This window comes from Rhinolophus sinicus, chromosome 16 (genome assembly GCF_057876585.1).
Source record: "Rhinolophus sinicus isolate RSI-liver-muscle chromosome 16, RSI-T2T, whole genome shotgun sequence".
NCBI lineage: Eukaryota > Metazoa > Chordata > Mammalia > Chiroptera > Rhinolophidae > Rhinolophus > Rhinolophus sinicus.
In genome coordinates this window covers 184,531,840-184,552,055 of record NC_142516.1, presented here as the reverse complement: position 1 = coordinate 184,552,055, position 20,216 = coordinate 184,531,840, and the positions used below count along the sequence as shown (strand labels likewise).

General features: G+C 39.3%; 1 protein-coding gene across 1 annotated transcript in view; it reads left to right on the top strand.

The window, feature by feature from the left end:
* VWA8 (von Willebrand factor A domain containing 8) overlaps positions 1-20,216 on the top strand; it is a 305,649-nt gene that overhangs the window by 140,030 nt on the left and 145,403 nt on the right. Inside the window, exons 22-23 of the mRNA XM_074329337.2 lie at positions 17,426-17,501; positions 19,406-19,541. Coding sequence (XP_074185438.2) covers positions 17,426-17,501; positions 19,406-19,541 — 212 coding nt within the window. The remainder of the gene's footprint in view (positions 1-17,425; positions 17,502-19,405; positions 19,542-20,216) is intronic.

Sequence of the window (20,216 nt, the reverse complement as noted above, 5' to 3'; positions counted from 1 at the left end):
TTGTATAGTGGGGCAATTTTTCCTCTACTTTGTATCAGACAATAATATATTTTTAAAGAAAGATATGTTAGGCTCAACTACCTCAGTCAATTCTGATTATAGATTATGGAGGCGGTTACTTAATCAGCGAAAAAGGAGACAAAGAAATTCAGCTGGTATTTCTAGTTTTTCCTGGGTGTGTGTCACCATCACACTTGTACACAGGCCTTTTGCTTACGATTCATTATCTTTAATATTTATAAAAGGTTTTGATGCATCTTATTTTTCAAGGAATTATTCCTTGTCTTCTAATTATTGGTATAAAGTTATTTATAACATCATCTTACAATATTTTAACGTCCTTAGGTTCAGTCAACGATATCTTCGTTTTTGTTCCTAGTATGAGTTATTTGCCTTCTCTCTCTTTGTTACATGATCAGTTTTGCCAGGGGAGTCTCAATATTATTGGGTCTGTTCAAGCAACCAGCTTTTTCAGTGTTGAACCTCTCCTTCATATGTTTCTTTTCTGTTTCAGTAATTTCTGATTGTATCTTTATTATACCCTTCCTTTTGTTTTAATTGAATGTGTTGTTCTTTAGTAAACTTTTTTTATATGAAAGCTTAAATCGTTGATTTTTCAACCTTCAATTTATATATGTGTTTGAGGCTATCTATTTTGAATCTCTCTTTGGGTCTCAGTGTTTTCATCCCTAAGTAAGAGGAGTGGATAGGGTCATTTCTAATATCTCTTTTATCTCTATAGTTTACTATTAGGTTGGTGCAAAAGTAATTACGGTTTTTGCAATGATTTTTAACCTTTTAAACCGCAATTATTTTTGCACCTGCCTAACACCTTTTGTTGGGCAAGAAGAAGGCGGCATTCAACATGCTTTAAAAAGTTTGGATTAGAGATACCATGTTGTACTTCCTGCCCAGAATGTCTCTCACACCAGCCTTTGGTGGTGAAGTAACCAGTGAGCTGTAAATACTGAAAAACTACATACTGCTTGTTTATGTGTGGTGATTCTGCCATTGGCTACATAAATGTGTGGATGGATATATTGTCTGTGGAAAATCTTTCTAAATTCAAAATGTAATTAAATTTCAAAGTCATATATTTATGTGAGTTTTGTTATAGCACCCATTGCTGTTTTATTGATTGATGACAGTATTACCAAAAAAAATCTATTCACTTTAAAAGGGGCCTTAGGTATCTCTATTTGGCATTATTTGATACTAATTTTGTATAAAGTCAGAAGTAAAAAGCCTCCATTTCTGTTTAAAGTATGTCATATTAATGACTTTTCATTAATTAGACTGAGATTCCCATGAATGTCAATGTGAGTTTTTTCTTTATTATATATGCCATTAGGGCTGTATTTGCCATAACATTTAAGCTCATAAAATTGCTTTAGAGAAATATTTTTAAAGAACTAAAAACAGCGGTTGAAAAAAATGTTTAGACTTCTCTGATCAATGGGGGAACTACTTAAAGTCTTTACTTTGTTTATTTTAGATTCCTTTTAATGGATTTGCAATGTTACCATCTAAATAATCAGCCACACTCAGTTTAGTTTATGGATGTCATTCCAATAACATTAGTTATGAGCCATTGAAAGCATAATCTTGATAAGTCAAAGCATCATCCAACATACGGGAATGGCCATCTTATAATTATCAGATCTCATTAAATAAGCAAGCTGGGCAATTCATGTCTTTAGTTAAAATCAAGATGTTGTCCTAAGGGTATTAGTTAGGTAATTTAAAAGATTAATGGACATAATTACGTTTGATGTTACATGCTTTTGACAGAAGACACTATAGGGCTCACATTTGTGAGCTGCATCTATTTACTTGTTGTTCCACAATGTTATGTTAATTTGACATAAAAGAGGACACATAATACGTCAACTTCTGGAGCTATATTTCCTCCTTGGATAAAAGTACACTGCTGTATTAAAATCAGAATTATCTTAGGGTTTTGAAATACTCATGATACCAGATTTTCGTTTTCAATTGCTTCTTCTCGTACATGGAGATGAAGGCAGAGGTTCCATCATTAGTGTGACCTGTGCTCTTGGGTATTTTTCTAACGTTGGTGCCCATTGTAAATACAGGGTTCCCAGGTCCCCAGTATAATCCCAGTGGGATTCTCCTCAGGTATGCTCAGTTTATTCCAGACTGGACCGTTCTCTGTCCTGCTCACAAGTTCTGAACTTGTATCCATGCCTGTCTTTGTTCTTCCATCTAAAATGCACTCTATTTCTCCCTTAATCCTTTAAGATTTGGTCCACTGTTATTTCTGTATGAACCCTTTTCTGATTTGTTCTTCTGGGTGTAATTGCTCCCTCCTCTGAAACTCTATAGTCCTGAATTTGTACCATTGAGATAGAAAGACATGGATTTTAGACGTCAAATTGTGTCATTCACTTTTGTGTGGCCTTGAGCTCCTTGAGTCCTAATTTCCTTACCTATAAAATTGAAATAATAATACCTTGCAGGGTAGTTATAAAAATTAAATGAGAAAAAAAATTAAATGAGAGAATGTGTGCAAAGAACCAACCACATGTCTGGCACATTTTAGAGACCTAAATTTTGGGGCAAACTAATCAATACTAGTTTCCTGCCACATACCCCGCTCTTGTCTCACTCTGATTTGCATACAGCTCATTTCTATACCTTATTTCCATCCCCTCCCCTTCTCCCAGTCCTGCCACCCCAACTAAACAGTAAACTTTTTGAGGGGCAGGAGTCTGGTTCATTTTTTACATAACAGTTATTCACCTGATTTATATTTATTAGATTCCTGTTGCTTGCCTGTAGCTGCTTTACGCACAGATGATGTATAGATGATGATATTGAGCTTCACCTAGAGGTGCTTGCTTCCTTTCCAGTGGGTGAGAATACATCAGCATTTCTTATACAGTGTTGTATATCAGCTGTGACAGAGGCGTGTGCAAGTTCTGTGGGAACCTAGACAAGAGGTGCCCAACCCTCTGATTGCATGTATGTGATACAGTGGGAGATATCTGGAGAAGGTGGTACTCAATCTCGGCCTTAAGGGATACACAAGAGTTTTCTAAGTGCAGAAGAGAGAAAGGGGCAGTATGCTCGTTAAACAAAATGCTACCTAAAAACCAGGAAGGGAGAGGCAGCTTGCTGGAGCATGGGATGTATATGCAGAGATGAATTGGTGGCAGGAGGACGATGTGGGCCTAGTAGGCGCCCCGCTGATGTGGGATTTTATCCTGAATGCAATGCGATGGAGTTAAAGCAAGAAAGATCATTCTGACCACAGTGTGTGGGTAGATCAGAGCCAAATGAGACTTGAATGGCAGAGAACACTAGGTGATCGCAATAATCGAGATAAAATGGTTGGGGCTGAACTAATATATTGGCAGTGAGAATGGAAAGAAAGGATATATTTGAAATAGGTTTTACTGGATATTTTGGAAGCCCTGATAACTACATGGAGGGTGAGGGGAAAAGAGAAGAGTAACTTTCTTATGTGTAGTCTGCCCATCATGAGGCAGGTACTGTGATTTCCAGGGCTTCTGTGTTGAAATGACTTGATATGTGCTGATTCCCTCTGGACCTTCCGCTGAAGCTCCCCTGATCAGTCCTTCCTACCTGGAGGCACTGACGGTTGTTTTAGAATTGAGTAAGGTCCCTTCCTCACATATGTATGACCCGTGACTGCATTCTGTAAGTACTCTCACGCCTAAATTGGTTCAAGTATTGCACTGTGTAGATAGTTATGGTTAAAACACTTGCTTTTTGCCTTTCATGTATTTCTATATTTTTTCTTTGTGAAATCAAATGAGATCAAATGAAGTGTAAAACGGTAGCCCTGACCCTCTTCCAATCAAATGTCCTGGAGTGAGTGATGACATGCTCTAACAGACACGGCCTTATCCAACACGTAAGGCTTTCCTCGGGCTGAAGAACACCCAATGTGACACGGTAAATTTTGAAATCCACAATGTCCCAGAAAACAAACAGATATGTTGGTAGAAACTAGACAAACTAAAAGCTTTTCTGAAGTCTCACGGAAAAAGCTGTTATTGAGCCATCAAGACATGCTTAGCCCTGAGAAGAGCAGTAAGAACTGCAGGCGTGCCAGCTGCTACACAGCTCTGAGCTGCCCCTTCTGTCTCACCGGCCCCATTATGAAGCTGAAAAGGTGGTTTTAGAAACACTTTTATCAGCGGTTGGACAGTGCTTTCCCCACTGAGCATGCCCTCTCCTTGCCTGTTTTACAAAACGGGCTCTGCCAGTGCCTCTGACTTCTCCGTGCAGGTCTTTAGGTTTGTAGTAGGTTTTCACTCTTCTCTGGATCATCCCCAAATCCATTTAAGTTCCTGTATTATTTTTGTTTATTCAACAAACACGTGCATAGCAGCTACTCTGTGCTGGGCACTGTTCTAGACTGTTTTCGAGTTGTAACGTGGTCCTGCTCGCTACGACTCTGAGATAAATACCGTGACCTCTGTTTTCCAGGTCAGGACACTGAGGCACAGAGAGGTTACACAGCTTGGCTGAGGTCATAACAGCTGGCTTCATACAGCCTGGCGTCAGCTCTGCCCTCACCACTGCACATGCTGCTTTGTTGTGCTGATCAAATAGTATCAGTGACAATAGTACTTTAGTCAGTACCTCACTGAAGCGCTAGCCATGTGGCAAGACTGCTGGTCAGTCAGTGCTTACATTCTGTATTTCAGTCCATGGGTAATAGCCTGATGTTTTCAATTCTGGCGTTCTAGTTCTAAACCTTGTCCAGCTTCACTTTCCTTTGGCCAGGCAGTCCATAGTTTTCCATTTTTCGATAGTAATATCCTTATTACATTTCATTGTCTGTCTTCTTGACCACTTCTCCAGATTCTTAGACTTCCTTTGGCTGTTAATCACACATGCCCTGTGGTATGTTACCAGTACATTTAGTCACTCTGTTTTCTGGTCCGTCACCCAGGTGACTCACAGGAACATAAAGCAAAGCACTTCCTGTGGCCTTTATGTGGTGTCCCTCCCAGGCCAACACTGCTTCATTGGCGGTGCTCCCACTGAGCGGTTGTGGGGACAGGTTGGAAGTCAGACCTGAGACCCCTGAAACGAGAGACCAGCAAGCAGCACACTCTAGGTTGTCTGGGAAGAGAGGACTGGAAACAGGGAGGGTTCCAAAGGACTCTTTCTCATCTTTATTTCCTACATCACAAGCTAAACAAGCTTGAGAACCACTGATGCAGTGTGTATTTTTTTCTTTTTCTTTTTTTTAGTTTTCTTATGTCCCCTGCCTCTAGAGAATAGCTACATTCCTTTCAAGTGTTACGTATTTTTTTTAGTTTGAGAAAAACTTTAAAAATCCAAAAAATGTAAATCAAAATACATAATACATACCCAAATTTGTCACTCAGATCTAACAACTGTTACAAATGTTTGAGACTGGATGCTACTCTTCCTTCTACAGAAATAAAACACTACAAACCGTGTTTCCCTGAAAATAAGACCAGGTCTTATATTAATTTTTGCTCCAAAAGACGCATTAGGGCTAATGCTCAGGGGACGTCATCCTGAAAAATCATGCTAGGGCTTATTTTCCAGTTAGGTCTTATTTTCGGGGAAACACGGTATCATGATAACTAAAGTTCCCTTCAACCACCGCCTCCAATCTCATTTCCCCTTCTTCAAGTCAATTACTATTATCAACTGAATTTACAGACTTTCAGTCCTTTGTTTTTTTGTTTTTTAATTTGTGAAGCAAATTTTTTGTTGAGAAAATTATTATTTCACGCTGACTTCCATGATACAATGAGTGACATTCTGATGGGGGGAGGGATTTTTAAAAGTTTTCAGCCTTAGTTGTAATAACAACAAACTGAACCTTGCAGTTGTTTCAATCTCACGTTGTATTAACATGCTTAGTGTCACGTCTCAGTCTCTGGGCCTCTGCTGTCAGCATCAGCTTCAGGTCTCTTGCAGCATCCGTGGGTAGGGAGACAGAGTGAGGAAGTATCTTGGGCCAGTGCCATGCACTTCCCAACGATCCTTTTATTCATGAAAATCTAATTTGTCATTGTTGTTGTTGAGCTTTCTCAGCTTCTGTGCCTTATAAGTGAGACAGATGCTGCTGTAGGCAGACCCTTCGTGTGTCGGCAGCAGTGACATGAGCAGAAGGGGGTGGTGTGAGGCGCGTACACACAGTGAGCAGGTTTGTGTCTCACTGGGATGGCCCAGTTCACAGCTCCGCTAAGTAATTCCTGTTGACTGAGATACAGCTGTAATGTCTGGTGCAGGAAGAATTAAGAGCACGGCTGAAAAGTCTAAGGATTGTTTCTCCAGTGAAGTTCATTCATTGATCCAGATGGTCAACAGATTAGGTTGGGTCATCTAGAAGCAGAGCCAGGGATGGAAATGTGTGTGAGATTTTAGAGGGAGAGCTTTTAGGTGAGACTGGGGAAGTGAAGGAGTCAGGTGAAGGCTGTGGAAAAGAAAGGGTTTCAGTCGAAGCCTGACCTCAGCCTCCTCACAGAAAGCTCTGGGGCCTGACTGGCACAATCAGTTATCCCACCTGGAGCAAGACGACAGCCTTTTTGCTCCCATATCATGAGGTCATTGGTTAAGGGCTGCCCCCCCAGTAGAGAGGTGAGGGGGAACCGCTAACCTCCAGGCATTCCTGGGTGAGGTAGCGCCCATTGGTGGAGGCTAGTTCTCTGGAGAATGGTGCAGCTGTGAGCTTTCAGATGTCAACCCTGCAGTAGCCGGGGGACGGGTGCGTTTTTGTGGGAAAGGACATCTGCGAGGGGTCCTAACGGCATCTACAATACCTTTATCCAGCTCCTACTGAGTATACAGCCCCCAGCACTGTTCTAGGCCTTGAGAAAAATGACGACAAACACAACAGACAAGGTCACTGCTGTCCTAAAGCTTTCTTTCTGGCGTAATGAGGGGATATGCAGCAGCCCGTTGGATAAACAGGAAAACATGAGATAATGGAAATGGCATCAAGACATTTACAGGGAACTGAGATAGGGAGTAAAGGGGAGACTAGTGGGCGAGTAGAATTCAGACATTGGTGAGACTATCTTCCTGATTGTGGGATTTGTAGGAGGTCGTTCTGGTATTTCTGCATCTCTGTCTGTTCTGGAGACTCAGTGGATGAGACGGCCCCGTGTAGGATGGATCCATAAAGGATTACTGATTTCAAGGACTAAAGTGCTGTAACAACTTGGCCAGTGACGGTTTGGAATAGGACGGCCGCCCACAGCTGAAGGTTCCAGGCCTAGAATCAGACGTTTATAACTGTTTTACTTGTTCAGTGTTTTTTTGTTTTGTTTTGTTTTGTTTTGTTTTGTAGCTCAAAATAATATCACCCTGTGATGCTGTGACATAATAAAAAATGCATCTTTGGTCCTTATCTCCATTCTTGGCATAAAAGCTTCTAAAACCCTTGTAATTTCCTGAGTTTTAGGGGTGTTTTATTATGATATTTGATCTTTTGAATCTCTAGTTATGAGAGTGTTTCTGTATGCTAATGAGGTGACCCTTGAGCTCCTAGCTAGCTTCAGAATGGGGACAGGCTGCCAGAGGAACCAACTACATGATGAGAGGGTTGGAACTTTCAGCCCCACGCCCGACCTCAGGGAGGAGAAGAGAGGAGGTGAAGATTAAGTTCATCTCCAAGTGAGGAAATCGTCAGTGATTTAATCAATGGCCCCCGCCTAATGTAACCTCAATAAAAATCCAAAACTGGAGTCGGGAGAGCTTCCAGGTTGGTGAGCACTGAGGTGCTGGGAGGGTGGCACACGCGCTCTGCGTACGCTCCCCCTCCCCCAATAACTTGCCCTGTGCATCTCTTACAGTTGGCTGTTTTGCATTATATCCCTTCTAATACACCTGCAGTAGTAAGTAAAGTGCCTTCTGGAGCTCTGTGAGCTGTTCTAGCAAATCATGGCACCTGAGGAGGAGGTCGCAGGAACCCCTAATTTATAGCTGGTCCGTCCCAACTATGGGAAGCCCAGACTTGTGATTGGCATCTGAGGTGGGGGCAGGATTGTGGGACAGAGCCCCTAATCTGTGGGGTCTGCACTGACTCCGCTGGGTAGTTACTGTCAGAATTGAATGGACCTGTAGGACACCCAGTCAATGTCTACAGAGAATAAGAGAATTGTTGGGTGTGGGAAACCCACACATATTGTGTCGGAAGTGCTGAAATGTAGAACTAGATCGTACACTCCTGAAATGTCTCGTGTCTGCACACTAAAACAATTTGAAAACAATTTCTTAGCATGTCTAAAAGTCATAAATGAAGCCTTTCAGTGACCTATTAGTTCAAAATATGAAATGTTGCATTGTCCAATTAGTTTGCACAATCTCTGATTGACATTAGGAGAGATGGGAATTCCAAAGCCCATGTAATGAAAACCTTTGTGTGTCTGATAAATGAGATGTAGGGAGTCAGTGCTGTGCTTCTGTCTGGGTCCACATGCCTTTGTGAACTTTCTCAGCTGTAACAGCCATTAAAACAAGTATCAGATTAAACTAATGTAGGACTAGACCTTCCAATCACACAGATAACAACGTGCATCAATTGCATTGTTCTCTCCAAAATATCCTTCGTCAATTTTTAATGAGAACAAAAATTTTTTTTGTCTTATTAACAAATAAAACCTTAAACTGTTTTTGAAGGTATTGTTTTCATTTTCGGCTCATTTTTTTGTTTCTATTTTTGTATATTTTAGAATCTGTCTTCTAGAAAAACATCCTTTTATTGATAGTCTGTTTAGAGCTGCCTTCCTAGAGTAGGCTCTGCTATTGTACATGTCATTCTTTATCTCAATTGTGTGTTCCCACCTCTGTCTTCCCTTCCAGACAGTGAGCTCTCCCTAAGGGCAGGGTTACATCCTTGAACTGCCTCCTTCCGGCATGTCTGAGTACAGTGATGTCCCATACACATTTGGTAAACAAATGATTAAACGCAATGTCTCTTCCTTCATATCTATCTTTGTGACGTCCAGCAAAAGTAAGAGAGTCCTGTCTCTGAAATGGATAGATGATTGGGCCTCTGTTTCTGTGAAGTGAAAGTGAGACTTTTGAGCATGATATTTAAGAAAACAGTACACTTTGGCCCACGTTCCCTATCCTGCTCTACTCCCCTCCATACAGCTGTCTTCTAGACACACTCAGCGTCCCTCTGAAATTCTCTCATAGCTCCAGACTTGTACATGTTTGTTCCTCTGCCTGGAAGCACTTTCTACCCACCCCTGCCACTTAAAATCCTACTCAGCCATCAATGCCCTGTCCTCTTCCATCAGAACTTATTAGCTTCCCCTCTGTGTCCCCATTGAGCTTTGTTTTAATTTCTGTGATAGCCCTTATCACGTTCTGGTGTGAATTATAGTTGCTTGTCTTATAGCTATCTCGCTGTCGTGTGAGCTTCTGGAGAGCAGGATCTCTGAATTATTCCTGTTACAACACTTCATGCTTAATAATCTCTCCATGTTAGAAGTACATAATAGGTGTTGATTCATTCTCAGGGCCAACATTTGTTGCCTGCCTAGAAGGTATGAAGCATGATAATAGACACTAGGTATGTAAAAAAGGTGATATCCCCTTGTCTGCAGATGGTATGCCTTGTGAGGAGACACTTCTGTGCACATCTAGAAGATTTCTGATGTGTACAGTACTTTCTATGGAACAAACAGTGCGGCTGGGGGGAGAGAAGTGAGCCGTGAGGACACTTCAAAGAGGAGGTGACATTTGACTGAGTTTTTTAAGACAAGGCTTTCAGGGATTGCCAGGCAAAGGAGGGAGAAGGAACGAGAACACTCCAGAGAGAGTGCACACGGGTCTGCTTGGTGCGTTAAAGAACTACCCGTTACTCAGTCCGGCTCAGGGTACGTGACTGAAGTAGCTGACTGGAGTGCATCCTTTTCAGCAAACGTGGAACGCCTATCCTATGCTGCTCACAAGCATGAGTGTTTGCAACAGGAAGAGAAGAGCTGAAAATCCCAGCCTTCGTGTTGATATTGCGAGAGAGAGAGACAGAGAGAGAGACAGAGAGAGAGGATTAAATGCATAGTGCCATGGGAAAAAATAAAGCAGGGAAGAGGGCAGGAGTAGAGTAAGATGTTTAATAGGTTGGGCGGGGAAGGCCTCATTGAGAAGGTGGACATTGGAGTGGCACCGATAGACAGTAGCTGTTTCCAGTCTTCTGCGTCTGTAAACCTGCTTTTCTTCAATTTATTTGTTTTCTTTTTCAGGTTTCATCTCTGTATTGAGTACTTCTTTTTTTTTTTTTTTTGGTGTGGTTTTGGAGATTTTCTGGATGACCTTAAATAAATAGCACTAATACCTAACATCAAATGACAGAATAGGACCAGTGAACCACACCCTCAGATTCACCCTGAGAGAGCAGAAGGGATTGCTCAGGAGGAGAGAGAGCTTCTCAGTCCCAAGATGACATAGCTGTTTTACGTCTTAGAAAGGGGTGGTTGTTGAGATGCCCACCAGCGCAAGGCTGCATGGGCTGCACATGGCGTCTTGCCAGCGTGCGTCTGGAGGCTCTCCACAGTGGTGATCCTGCCATAGTTCATAAGGCAGCGAGGAGAACAGTTGCCATTGTAAACTACTCATTTATTTAACTTTGGGTTCAAGAAATGTGATAGACACCCAAAAAAGGCAGCCAGACGCTGACCTTGCCATGTGCAGCGTCCGCTGTGTCCAGCTCACCTGTTTCCAGAAGGTGTGGGCTCAGGACAACGGGGTATATTCTGGAATAGCTTACGCATTCAACTTCATAGTTTAATCTGCATTCCATTCTTCTGTTCCTTTTTTAAAAAACTGATTAGAAAATATATTTATTTTAATGGCAAGGAAAAAGGAAAACAGTCTACATACTGTTTTTCTTTTTTCTTTTTGCCTGGAAAATGGTAAACGAAGTTTCTACAAAGAAATTAAGTCATTTTGAGTCCCTAAAATGTACTGGCCCAGAAAGCTAGTTTTTAGAGTAAAGACAATAGATCAATTTTTAAACATACCATTTTAGTAGACGTGTTTTTATTATTTTTAAAGACTAGACGAGACTTTCAGAGTTTGTGAAAAGACTTCATTATCAGCATGGCTTTGAATATTGGAGGAATTTTTTTTTTTTTAATACTGTCAAGATAGTACTAGGAGATGCAGTAAAGGCAAGTAGATTTTGAAAACTAAGCGGATGGAAATGTTTAGCTTCCATCAGATGACTGTTTTGCTGTGGATGTTTTCTACCTTCTCTTCCCAGCAGGAACTACCTCTGAAGGGGAAAGGTGGCATCAAAGCAACTTCCTCCATCAGTATTATCCCCTTCCTGTCCTCCGCCTACGGTGTGTTAGGATTTTTTGCATCTGGACTTATTAGTGATGAGTGATTGATTACTCCATCAACTATTTGTCCTCCAAAACAACTATTTTAAGAGCTGGAGTCTTTCCAGTAACTTTGGCAGAAGTACTCTTTGGCTTTTCTTACTAAAAGGTCTTTTCCTCAAAGCATTCACAGCACATGCAATGATGCTATTTCTCATTCCACTTTTATCTTCCTTACTTTGTCCTCTGGCATACTCCTTCATATGTTCTATGTTCATTCCCTCTGTAGAGATGAGTAATGTTGGGCTTCAAGAGGCTAAGAGATGGACCAAGCTAGGAGGACTCAACTTTAAGCCAGAGCTGTGTCTTAACTTATATAATTACTCTAATCACAGCTCTAATCACAGCTAATTTGCATCTTCCTTTTTCTGTATTGGATGGCAATACTGCTTATAATAATGTCTGTTGCTGTCTGAGGGCCTGGGGAAGTTTGTTTCCCAATGTGGTGAAAAAAATTTGCCTTTTAAAAAGCAGGGGTAGGAAGATGGACTGCTTCTGTTCAGCAGAGCTCAGAATGTTTGTAAACGTCTGTTAATTCTCACGTTTGTATGCATCGCCTCTCAGTAACACTCTCTGTTTTATTAGTGATAATTATTATTAGTGTTCCTTTATTTCATTAGTTATTTTAAAATAAGCCTTGTGGAAATGATATGCTTGATGATGCCATAAACAACTTCTTCACTTGAAAAACATCTTTCGACAACATTTATTTCTCAGTCAGTAATGTTCTCAAAAATTAGCATTGAATTATATTTTCAAAATCATCCCTCTTTTTAAAATATGGAGCAAATATTTGTTAGTGCCCCCTATATGCTGTGTTCTATGTTTCCTTTCTCATGTTTGGCTGATATTAATGAGTGGACTCTTCTTACAGCCATTTTTATTTTATTGAACTGTAAAGTTAGAGTCGATTTTTGTGTCTATTTCTTCCTTCACTCTTAAGTTTCAATCTTGTTTTTATAAAAGAGAGCTAACCATAAACCAATTAAAATACAACTCATTAAGATATCATCCTCAAAATAAACATCACTATTTTGAGATCTTTTGCTGCTCAGTAAATTAGAGGATATTAGTTTAATGGACCTTTACAAGCAACATTTCAGAACAGATTGTTCTTGCTCTCTAGAAGCCAATTTTCTTTACTTATTTAGATCAAAAAACCTGGTGCTTATACAATCTAATTACTTTTATTGCATCTGGAATCACTTTAAATTGCTATTGAAACATTAATTACTCTAATTTAAAAAGCAAAGTTAAAGTTATAGACTTTAAAGAACACTAGAGTTTAGCACCATATTTCTTTGAATAGCCCCTTTATCCATATAGGTTTTAATTGACAGACAGTTTTAGTTTGTAAGATCTAAGAAGTGAGAACAATTGGTGATAACATAAATGTCAGCAATTAGCAGAACTTTCTAATTAATTCCTCAAGCATTACTGCTAACTGTTATATACTGGAAAGCCATCTCTTTATTAAACCTTAGACTAAAGAAATGTGACTAGATGTGTTTTAACTTTTCTTCTCCTAGTAATGTTGAAATTGTTGACTTTATTTAAATTTTTATAAGCTTATATTTCAAAGCTGTTCTTAAGAGGAAGAAATCATAATAGAATTGAAATTGTAGCAAATAAATAAAATGTTCTCCTAAAGTTATTACTGATTTGTGTGGAAAAGTAATTTCTTTTGATCCAAGATGCTCATAAATACAGAGCGATAATTTTAATCATATACTCTGAAAAAGAATCAGTCTTTGAGAGTCCATTCATATGTCACCTGCAACAACAGCAGTCACCTTATCATTTACTAAATTGAAGTTAATAATATTATAGGATATCTGGAAAACAGTCTTCATGTATTAAGTACTATGCAGAAGATAGTGGATTAGTTTCTACTCTTACATAATCAAAGAAACTTACTGAAATATAAGCCAACCGACTTTTTAAAATTCATTTTTATTTTATGTATTTTATTAGTCTTTGCTTTTCTTTTCCTGTATACTTGTAAGACAAAAGGATCAATAACACAAACAGAACAAGCCCACTTTTATCATTTTTTTTCCCCTTTCTTCCGCCTCCTCCACCCCCCACTATGGTTCAAGCCATTGTTTCTCAATCTAGTTGTGTAGGACACAGCTCCCTGGCCCATGCTGGTATTGTGAGCCTTGTGCCCCCACCCCCACCCCCGGTTAAGGTAGTCGGTCGCTGGTCATCAGTCGGCCTCTCACAGCAGCTCACGGCAGCTCTCACCAGCTGCTGGCTACGTACGCTGGCCACCGGCCACTCGTGACAGCACACGGCAGCACACATCAACTTCCGGCTGCTCACGGCAGCCCAGCTCCAGGGAGAGCTGTTGTTCACAATCTTAGCTGTAGAGGGCGCAGCTCACTGGCCCATGAGGGAATCGAACCCGCGACCTCGTTAGAAGTACAGCACTCCAACCACCTGTGTCCCTAGGCCGGCCCAACTTTTATCTTATTCCTATTTTTCATAGACTGCTCCACGGAAAGCCACGATTGCCATTTGTATTTATCCTCATTTGTATTCCCTTTTGGAAGTCATCTGGTTTGAGCTGGTTCACTCAAACTTAACCGTTTTTATTTCTGGTACCGAAATCTTTTCAGAAATCTAATTTGACAAGGTGTATGCTATCAGAATTCAGGTGTTATAGAGCAATTTCATTTGCCTTTTTAGAGTTGGAATTCAGCTTGAATTTCCTGTTCTTACCCTGCTAGGAGGCACTGTAGTTAAGATGAAAATAACTGAATTTCCTTTCTGCCCACAATGACACAAGAGTTCCTTTTTCCATTTTGGTGCTGGAAGGTGCCATGTTGGTGCCCATTAAATATGTGGCAGCTAAAGTGAGAAATTCGCTCTATTGCTCTAAAAATCTGTGTGAGCACTTCTTTTTCTCTTCCTCCCCCTCCCCCTTCTGAATTGCTGGAATATTGACAGTGAATTTAAGGAAGATTAATTAAGCTCTGGTCTTGATTTTTTTTAACCTCTAAACATTAATTTTTAGTAGAAGATAGCATAAAGTGTGTCCTACAGTAAACTTATAAGACCCAGCACTACAGAAAATGAACATATGACTATGTATCGTCATATTGCGCAAGAAACATTTTATTCATGCTGAAAGTTGATGAGCCCCAATAAATTGTCATAATGTATTCTCACTTTCCTTAACATCACCCAAGGCTTTATTTTAGGCACATTTGAATTTGAATTTTAGCGAAGATTAAACAATAATTATTAGGTTCTTTGTAAAGTGTAGTGCTAGGCCCAGAGGAAGCAGTGGGTCACGGGAGCTTGGACTAGAGCTCAGGAATGGCGGTATGGCAGACCCGCCAGGGAATTAACTGAAAAAATCAGTCACCGTTTGGTCAAGTGAAAGGCAGTAGCCTTTCAATCTTGGTGCAAATAGGGCAGGTCATCTAGAAGTTGTAAATGTCAATAGTTGTATTGCCAGCATAGCTGCTCAAGCCCTGGCCAATGAGGCCTCAGAAGCAGAAGGCACCTGCTACAGTTAGAAGTGAACTTCAGCTGAAGTCTGTGATGGACATAAAAAAATTTCCCCTCAATCCTTGACTCATCAACCTTAAGTGTGCTTCTCGACATGACTGTACTTCCTAATACACACTTAGAAAGGAATGAGGAAGGTTCCTTACCTCTAAGAAAGTCAGCCTCAGTCAAACTCAACATTTTAAAAAGTGGATTCTGTAGTTCCAGTTTCTCAGTTTAAAAAAAAAAGTTCCATCTTCCAATAAATTTGGAAGTTTATATGCTATATGTTGCACTATAAGCTATAATGTTGAAATTTTTTGACTTTTAGCATTTTTGTTCACTTCGTTATGCATTCATTTATTCAACAAATATTTATTAAATTGTTCCCATGAGCAAGACATCCATTAGATGCTGGGGACAGGATGAGGGACAAGGTAGATCAAGGTAGATATGGTGTGGAAAGATAGGTATTAAAGTAAGCAACAACAGTATAGTGTGTTTAGGGCAAAAATCGGGGGAGATCAGGGCTCAGCGGGAACACACAGCAAGGCCACCTACCCTGGTCTAAAAAGGGTCAAGGAAGGGATTTCCTGTAAATACTGTCTATGCTAAAACCTTGAAGATCAAGTAGAAGTTAGACAGGAAAGTAACTTTTAGTCATACGAGCAGCAATAACGATAACAATAAATAGTTAAAGCTGACATATAAATACACATTCTCTCTCTGCCGTATATTGTGCTACTTACTTTCCAAGTGTTCTGTCAACGAGCCTCCTGGGTGGGTTTTATTACTTACCCAAGATCATATGGCTAATAACTGACAAGAACGAGAATTTAAATCCTGACTGGTCTGACTCCAAAGTCCTCTTTCCACTACCTCACTACTGCCTCTCAAAGAAATGAACTGATTTTGATTAAATATGTTTTGCTAAAGCAAAAAAAGAAAAAATGATTTCAGTTGTATCTGAACTTTGCTTTGTGATTTTCATGTGGTATTTTTTTCTAATAGATACACATTTTTAAAATCTTTATTAAACTAATTGGGGTGGCATTGGTTAGTAAAATTATATAGGTTTCAAGCATACAATTCTGTAATACATCATCTCTATATTGCATTGTGTGCTCACCACCCAGTCAGTTCTCCTTCAATCACCATATATTTGACCCCCCTTTATTTACCCTCATCTACCATTCCGCCTCCCCCCTTACCCTCTGGTAACCACTAAACTGTTGTCTGTGTCTATTAGTTTTCATTTGTTTGTTTGTCTTGTTCGTTTGTTGCTTTCAGTTTTATATCCCACATATGAGTGAAGTCATATGGTTCTTGACTTTTTCTGTCTGACTTATTTCGCTTAGCATAATCTCAAGATCCATCCATGTTGTCACAAATGGCACTATTTCATCTTTTCTTATGGCAGAGTAATATTCCCTTGTATGAAAATGTGGAAGAAGTAGATCCACATTTTATAACTTTAATAAATTGTGGTAGAATTTGACATTTGGGTAGAAGTTTCAGAAGTGTGTTTTGGCACTAAAGTCTGAAGTTCCTATTCCAAGTAGTGGCTTATACGTAGTAGGTACTCAAAGCAACACAATTGTAACATTTTACTTTGAACATATTTTGGTCAAGTAGTTTGAAAAGACAACTTTGAACTCTTGTAAAGAGAGGAGCTACTCACATTTAAAAGTAATTTAAATCTCTGTGTGACATGATCAAGATGGCGGTAGGATTTTTCTTTAGATAGAATATATATAGAAGATAAAGATAGAAAAACTGATCTTGTTAAAAATGTGTGAACCTGCCTATCACCTGCAGCTTATAAACACATGTTTTTGGCCAGAATACTCACAGGTGATGTGAGCTTCATATTTCCTCATGTGAGGAGGTGCATGACATCAAGACAGCTTATGATTAATACTTTTGAAGATCTTAATCTTTTGGGGGGTTGGGGGTCAGGTAAATAGTAGTAGGTAGATTTAAGAAAATAAAATGGATTGCCCTGATCGTAGCAGACATGTTTAAAGATCCCACGGTTCCTGACGTGAGGTGAGATAGTCTGGCTTTTGTGCTTCATGATGGCGGACTAGGCCAGGGCCACAGCCTGGAAGTCATAGACCTGCTTTAGTTGGCATATCAACATTGCCAGTTGTCACCAAACCCACCATCACAATTATTTAAAAATAACATAAATAATGTAGGTATAAAATACAAATATATAGTTTTAATTTCTTCTCTTCACCCTCAGGAGGTGATTTTGAGGAGTGAAATGAAATGGTCCCCAGGGAAAGAGAAGTGATTGATCTTTTTATCTGGAAGACAAAAGAGAAGAATTTAGATAATCTGCAAACCTGGATTAATTCCCAAACCCTTCTAATTTATATTTGCATCTGCAAAATACTGTTGCTGAATGGAATTTCATTTGCAAGTTTTATTCATTTGGGCATGATGACCAAAAGTAAAAAAGAAGTGCTCTTGTGTTGTATTTTTATTCATGATCAAATGTCAGTTTATTTCCATACTAACTGTAAAGTGTGTTGGTTTCACTACAGGGACACCACGGTACAAACCCTTACTCTTCAGCCTTCTGTTAAAGATGGGCTCATCGTGTATGAAGACTCACCTTTGGTGAGTAATCCAATTATATGAATATTTACAACTGTGGTTTTTTTTTAGTGATCATTGTATTTCAGCCTTTGACCAGGAATATGGAGTCTTTCATAGATTCCAATATATTTCAGTCTTCACTGCAAAGCACTCATTTATATATCACTTGGGGAGTGGATACTTAAATGCAAATTATTTGGGGAAAATAACATGCTTTCTAATTCTGCTCTGTCTCCAGAGTGAGAGAGTTAGGGAATGATAGAAATCCTCTAATGATTTCTTTTCCATTCCAGAATTTAAATAAGAAACATAGTTTTCTGTTATTTTCAAATGTGTAGAGTTTGAAATTAGACAATGCTTCTGGAATGTTTTTTAAAATGGTTTTAATGAATGAAATATTAGCCCAATGTTTTTGGCAACTGGGAAGATCCATTTCTCGCTTCTCACATGAGGCCCAAAGAAATCCCAGCCTGCCTGGCCTGCCCCTCTGTGTAGATAACTCCTTTGTGGCAATGGCACAAAGAAGCCATCCTGAGGACATCTGTGGTCTGGCACCTGTTAGTATCTCCTGCCAGAATTCTCCCTGGTGGGGCCTGGCTCTCCCTGCACAGAGAAGTGAAGCCTGCGGCTCATGTTAGAAGCTACATGTTTTGTCTTCTTTTTTAATTCACTTTATTTTTACTCTAAAATTTAAAAAGAAAAATTTGTCATCAGGTTTTTTAGAATATGGAATAAAATATTTGCAGTACGTGGAATCACTATTTCTCAGTCTGTATTTCCTTACAATTATTTGCCAAAACTGTGCAATGAAAAAAGTTTATGATTTGGTCCATTTAGTTATGAGATGTTTCTTACTATTTAAAAAAATAATAATCTTTGGCTTTACATTTAAATTCATTGAGTATTTATGAATTTAATACTCTCTACAAGTGCTTTAAAGAGTTTTTCCTAGCTTTTATCTTTCTTTTCATGATGTTACCATTCACTCAGGTTCTAAGACCTAGAACCTTCTCTTATTTTCCTTTCCATTCTTCCCATCTAATCAGTTGCCAAGACTAGATTATACCTCTGAAAACTTTTCAGATCAGTCTAATGCTTTTAATTTTCATTTCCGCCACTGCCTTGGACCCTAACATCTGCTCCCCAAACCATTTTTTTTACCAAATTATTATGATTATCCCCTTTTAGTTGATTCTACACATTGCCGTCAGATTAAATGCCCTGAAGTGTAGTTTGAAGTTCCATTCTTATATCTGAACTCATCGCTCTTTAGTTACATCCCATTACTTGATGAAGGAAAGTACATGTTTTTTTGTCTGGCAATCACGTGTTTAGTAGTGGAGACCTGATCTCCCCTTTTAGGCCCTATTTTCTCATTTCTTACATTTAGCCTCTGCTTCAGCCCAGATAGGCTGTTCATATTCACTCTTCCCTCGCTATGCTCCAGGATTTCTTGAGTTGAACCATTGATCCCCTTTTGTCTCGAATACCCATGTCTTCACCATCCATTCTGATCTGTTAAAACTGTACACTTTTTTAGAGCCTTAACAAATGCAGTGTTTGAAAATCCACCATTTACTGTGATACCTCACTCACTTACCCCCCATGGCAATTTAATTTCTCAGTGCTACCCTCGTTTTAAATCTCCCCCACTCTGGTCTGTAACATGTTATGGACATCCTCAACATAAGAATGATTGTACTGCTAACAGGAAATAAAGGGATACCTGCAGACTCGGCAGTTTAATAAATGGGTAGCCTTTGGTTGAGACCCATAAATTTTGTTCCCAGCTGTGCTACAGGCTTTTTTTTTTTTTATCCATAACTTAAATATAATCAGCCATTATAGATTCAAAGCAATGAGTGATGAAGTTTTTTTAAATGTTTGCTTTCAGTTTTTGTTTATGGTAAATGTTCTGTCTTCAGGTTAAAGCAGTGAAGTTGGGTCATATTCTGGTAGTAGATGAGGCAGACAAGGCCCCAACCAATGTCACCTGTATTTTAAAAACTTTAGTAGAAAATGGAGAAATGATTCTAGCAGATGGAAGACGCATTGTTGCAAGTGAGTATGAAAAAAGCAACTTTTCTTTCAATAGATGCAATTTTTACATTTCTGGTATCAAATGACACCTTTAACGACTTCTCTAAAAGCAACAAGTGTAAGTCCAAAAACCTCAAGTTGCCCTTATTGACAGTCATTTATAAGAATCTATTATGTCTGAATCAAGCTTAGTCAGTTTCACTTTTTGTAGCCACAGAACAGAGTATCTTCGAAAATTTCAACAGTAGTTTTAGGACAAATCAGCTTCGTATTTTTCTACTCTTAGAACATATAATCCTTATTATACTCACCGCTCAGTTATTTGCGTGCAGTTTATTTTCTTTCATTTTTAGCTGGAATATTTTAAAGCTCTAACATGTTTCTATTACAACCTTAAAATGAATGTTGTTGTTAACTCAGTAGAATTACACTCCTCTCAAATAAACCTGCGGTGCTTTACAACTATCATTTTTTAATGATAGTATTCAATTTCTTTAATACTTTACACATTTGCACAAAGAAAGCTCCAGTCAACTCGAGATTATTTATTTTAAGAACTATGGTAGAATTTCTTGGCTGGAAATAAATCAGCATTGCACAAATGGGTTAACTGGGTGTTGAAGACCTTTCTTCTACGTGGTTAGGTTTCAGGGTACATACTCTGAACAAGAATCACTGCTTAGCTGCAGACAGTAG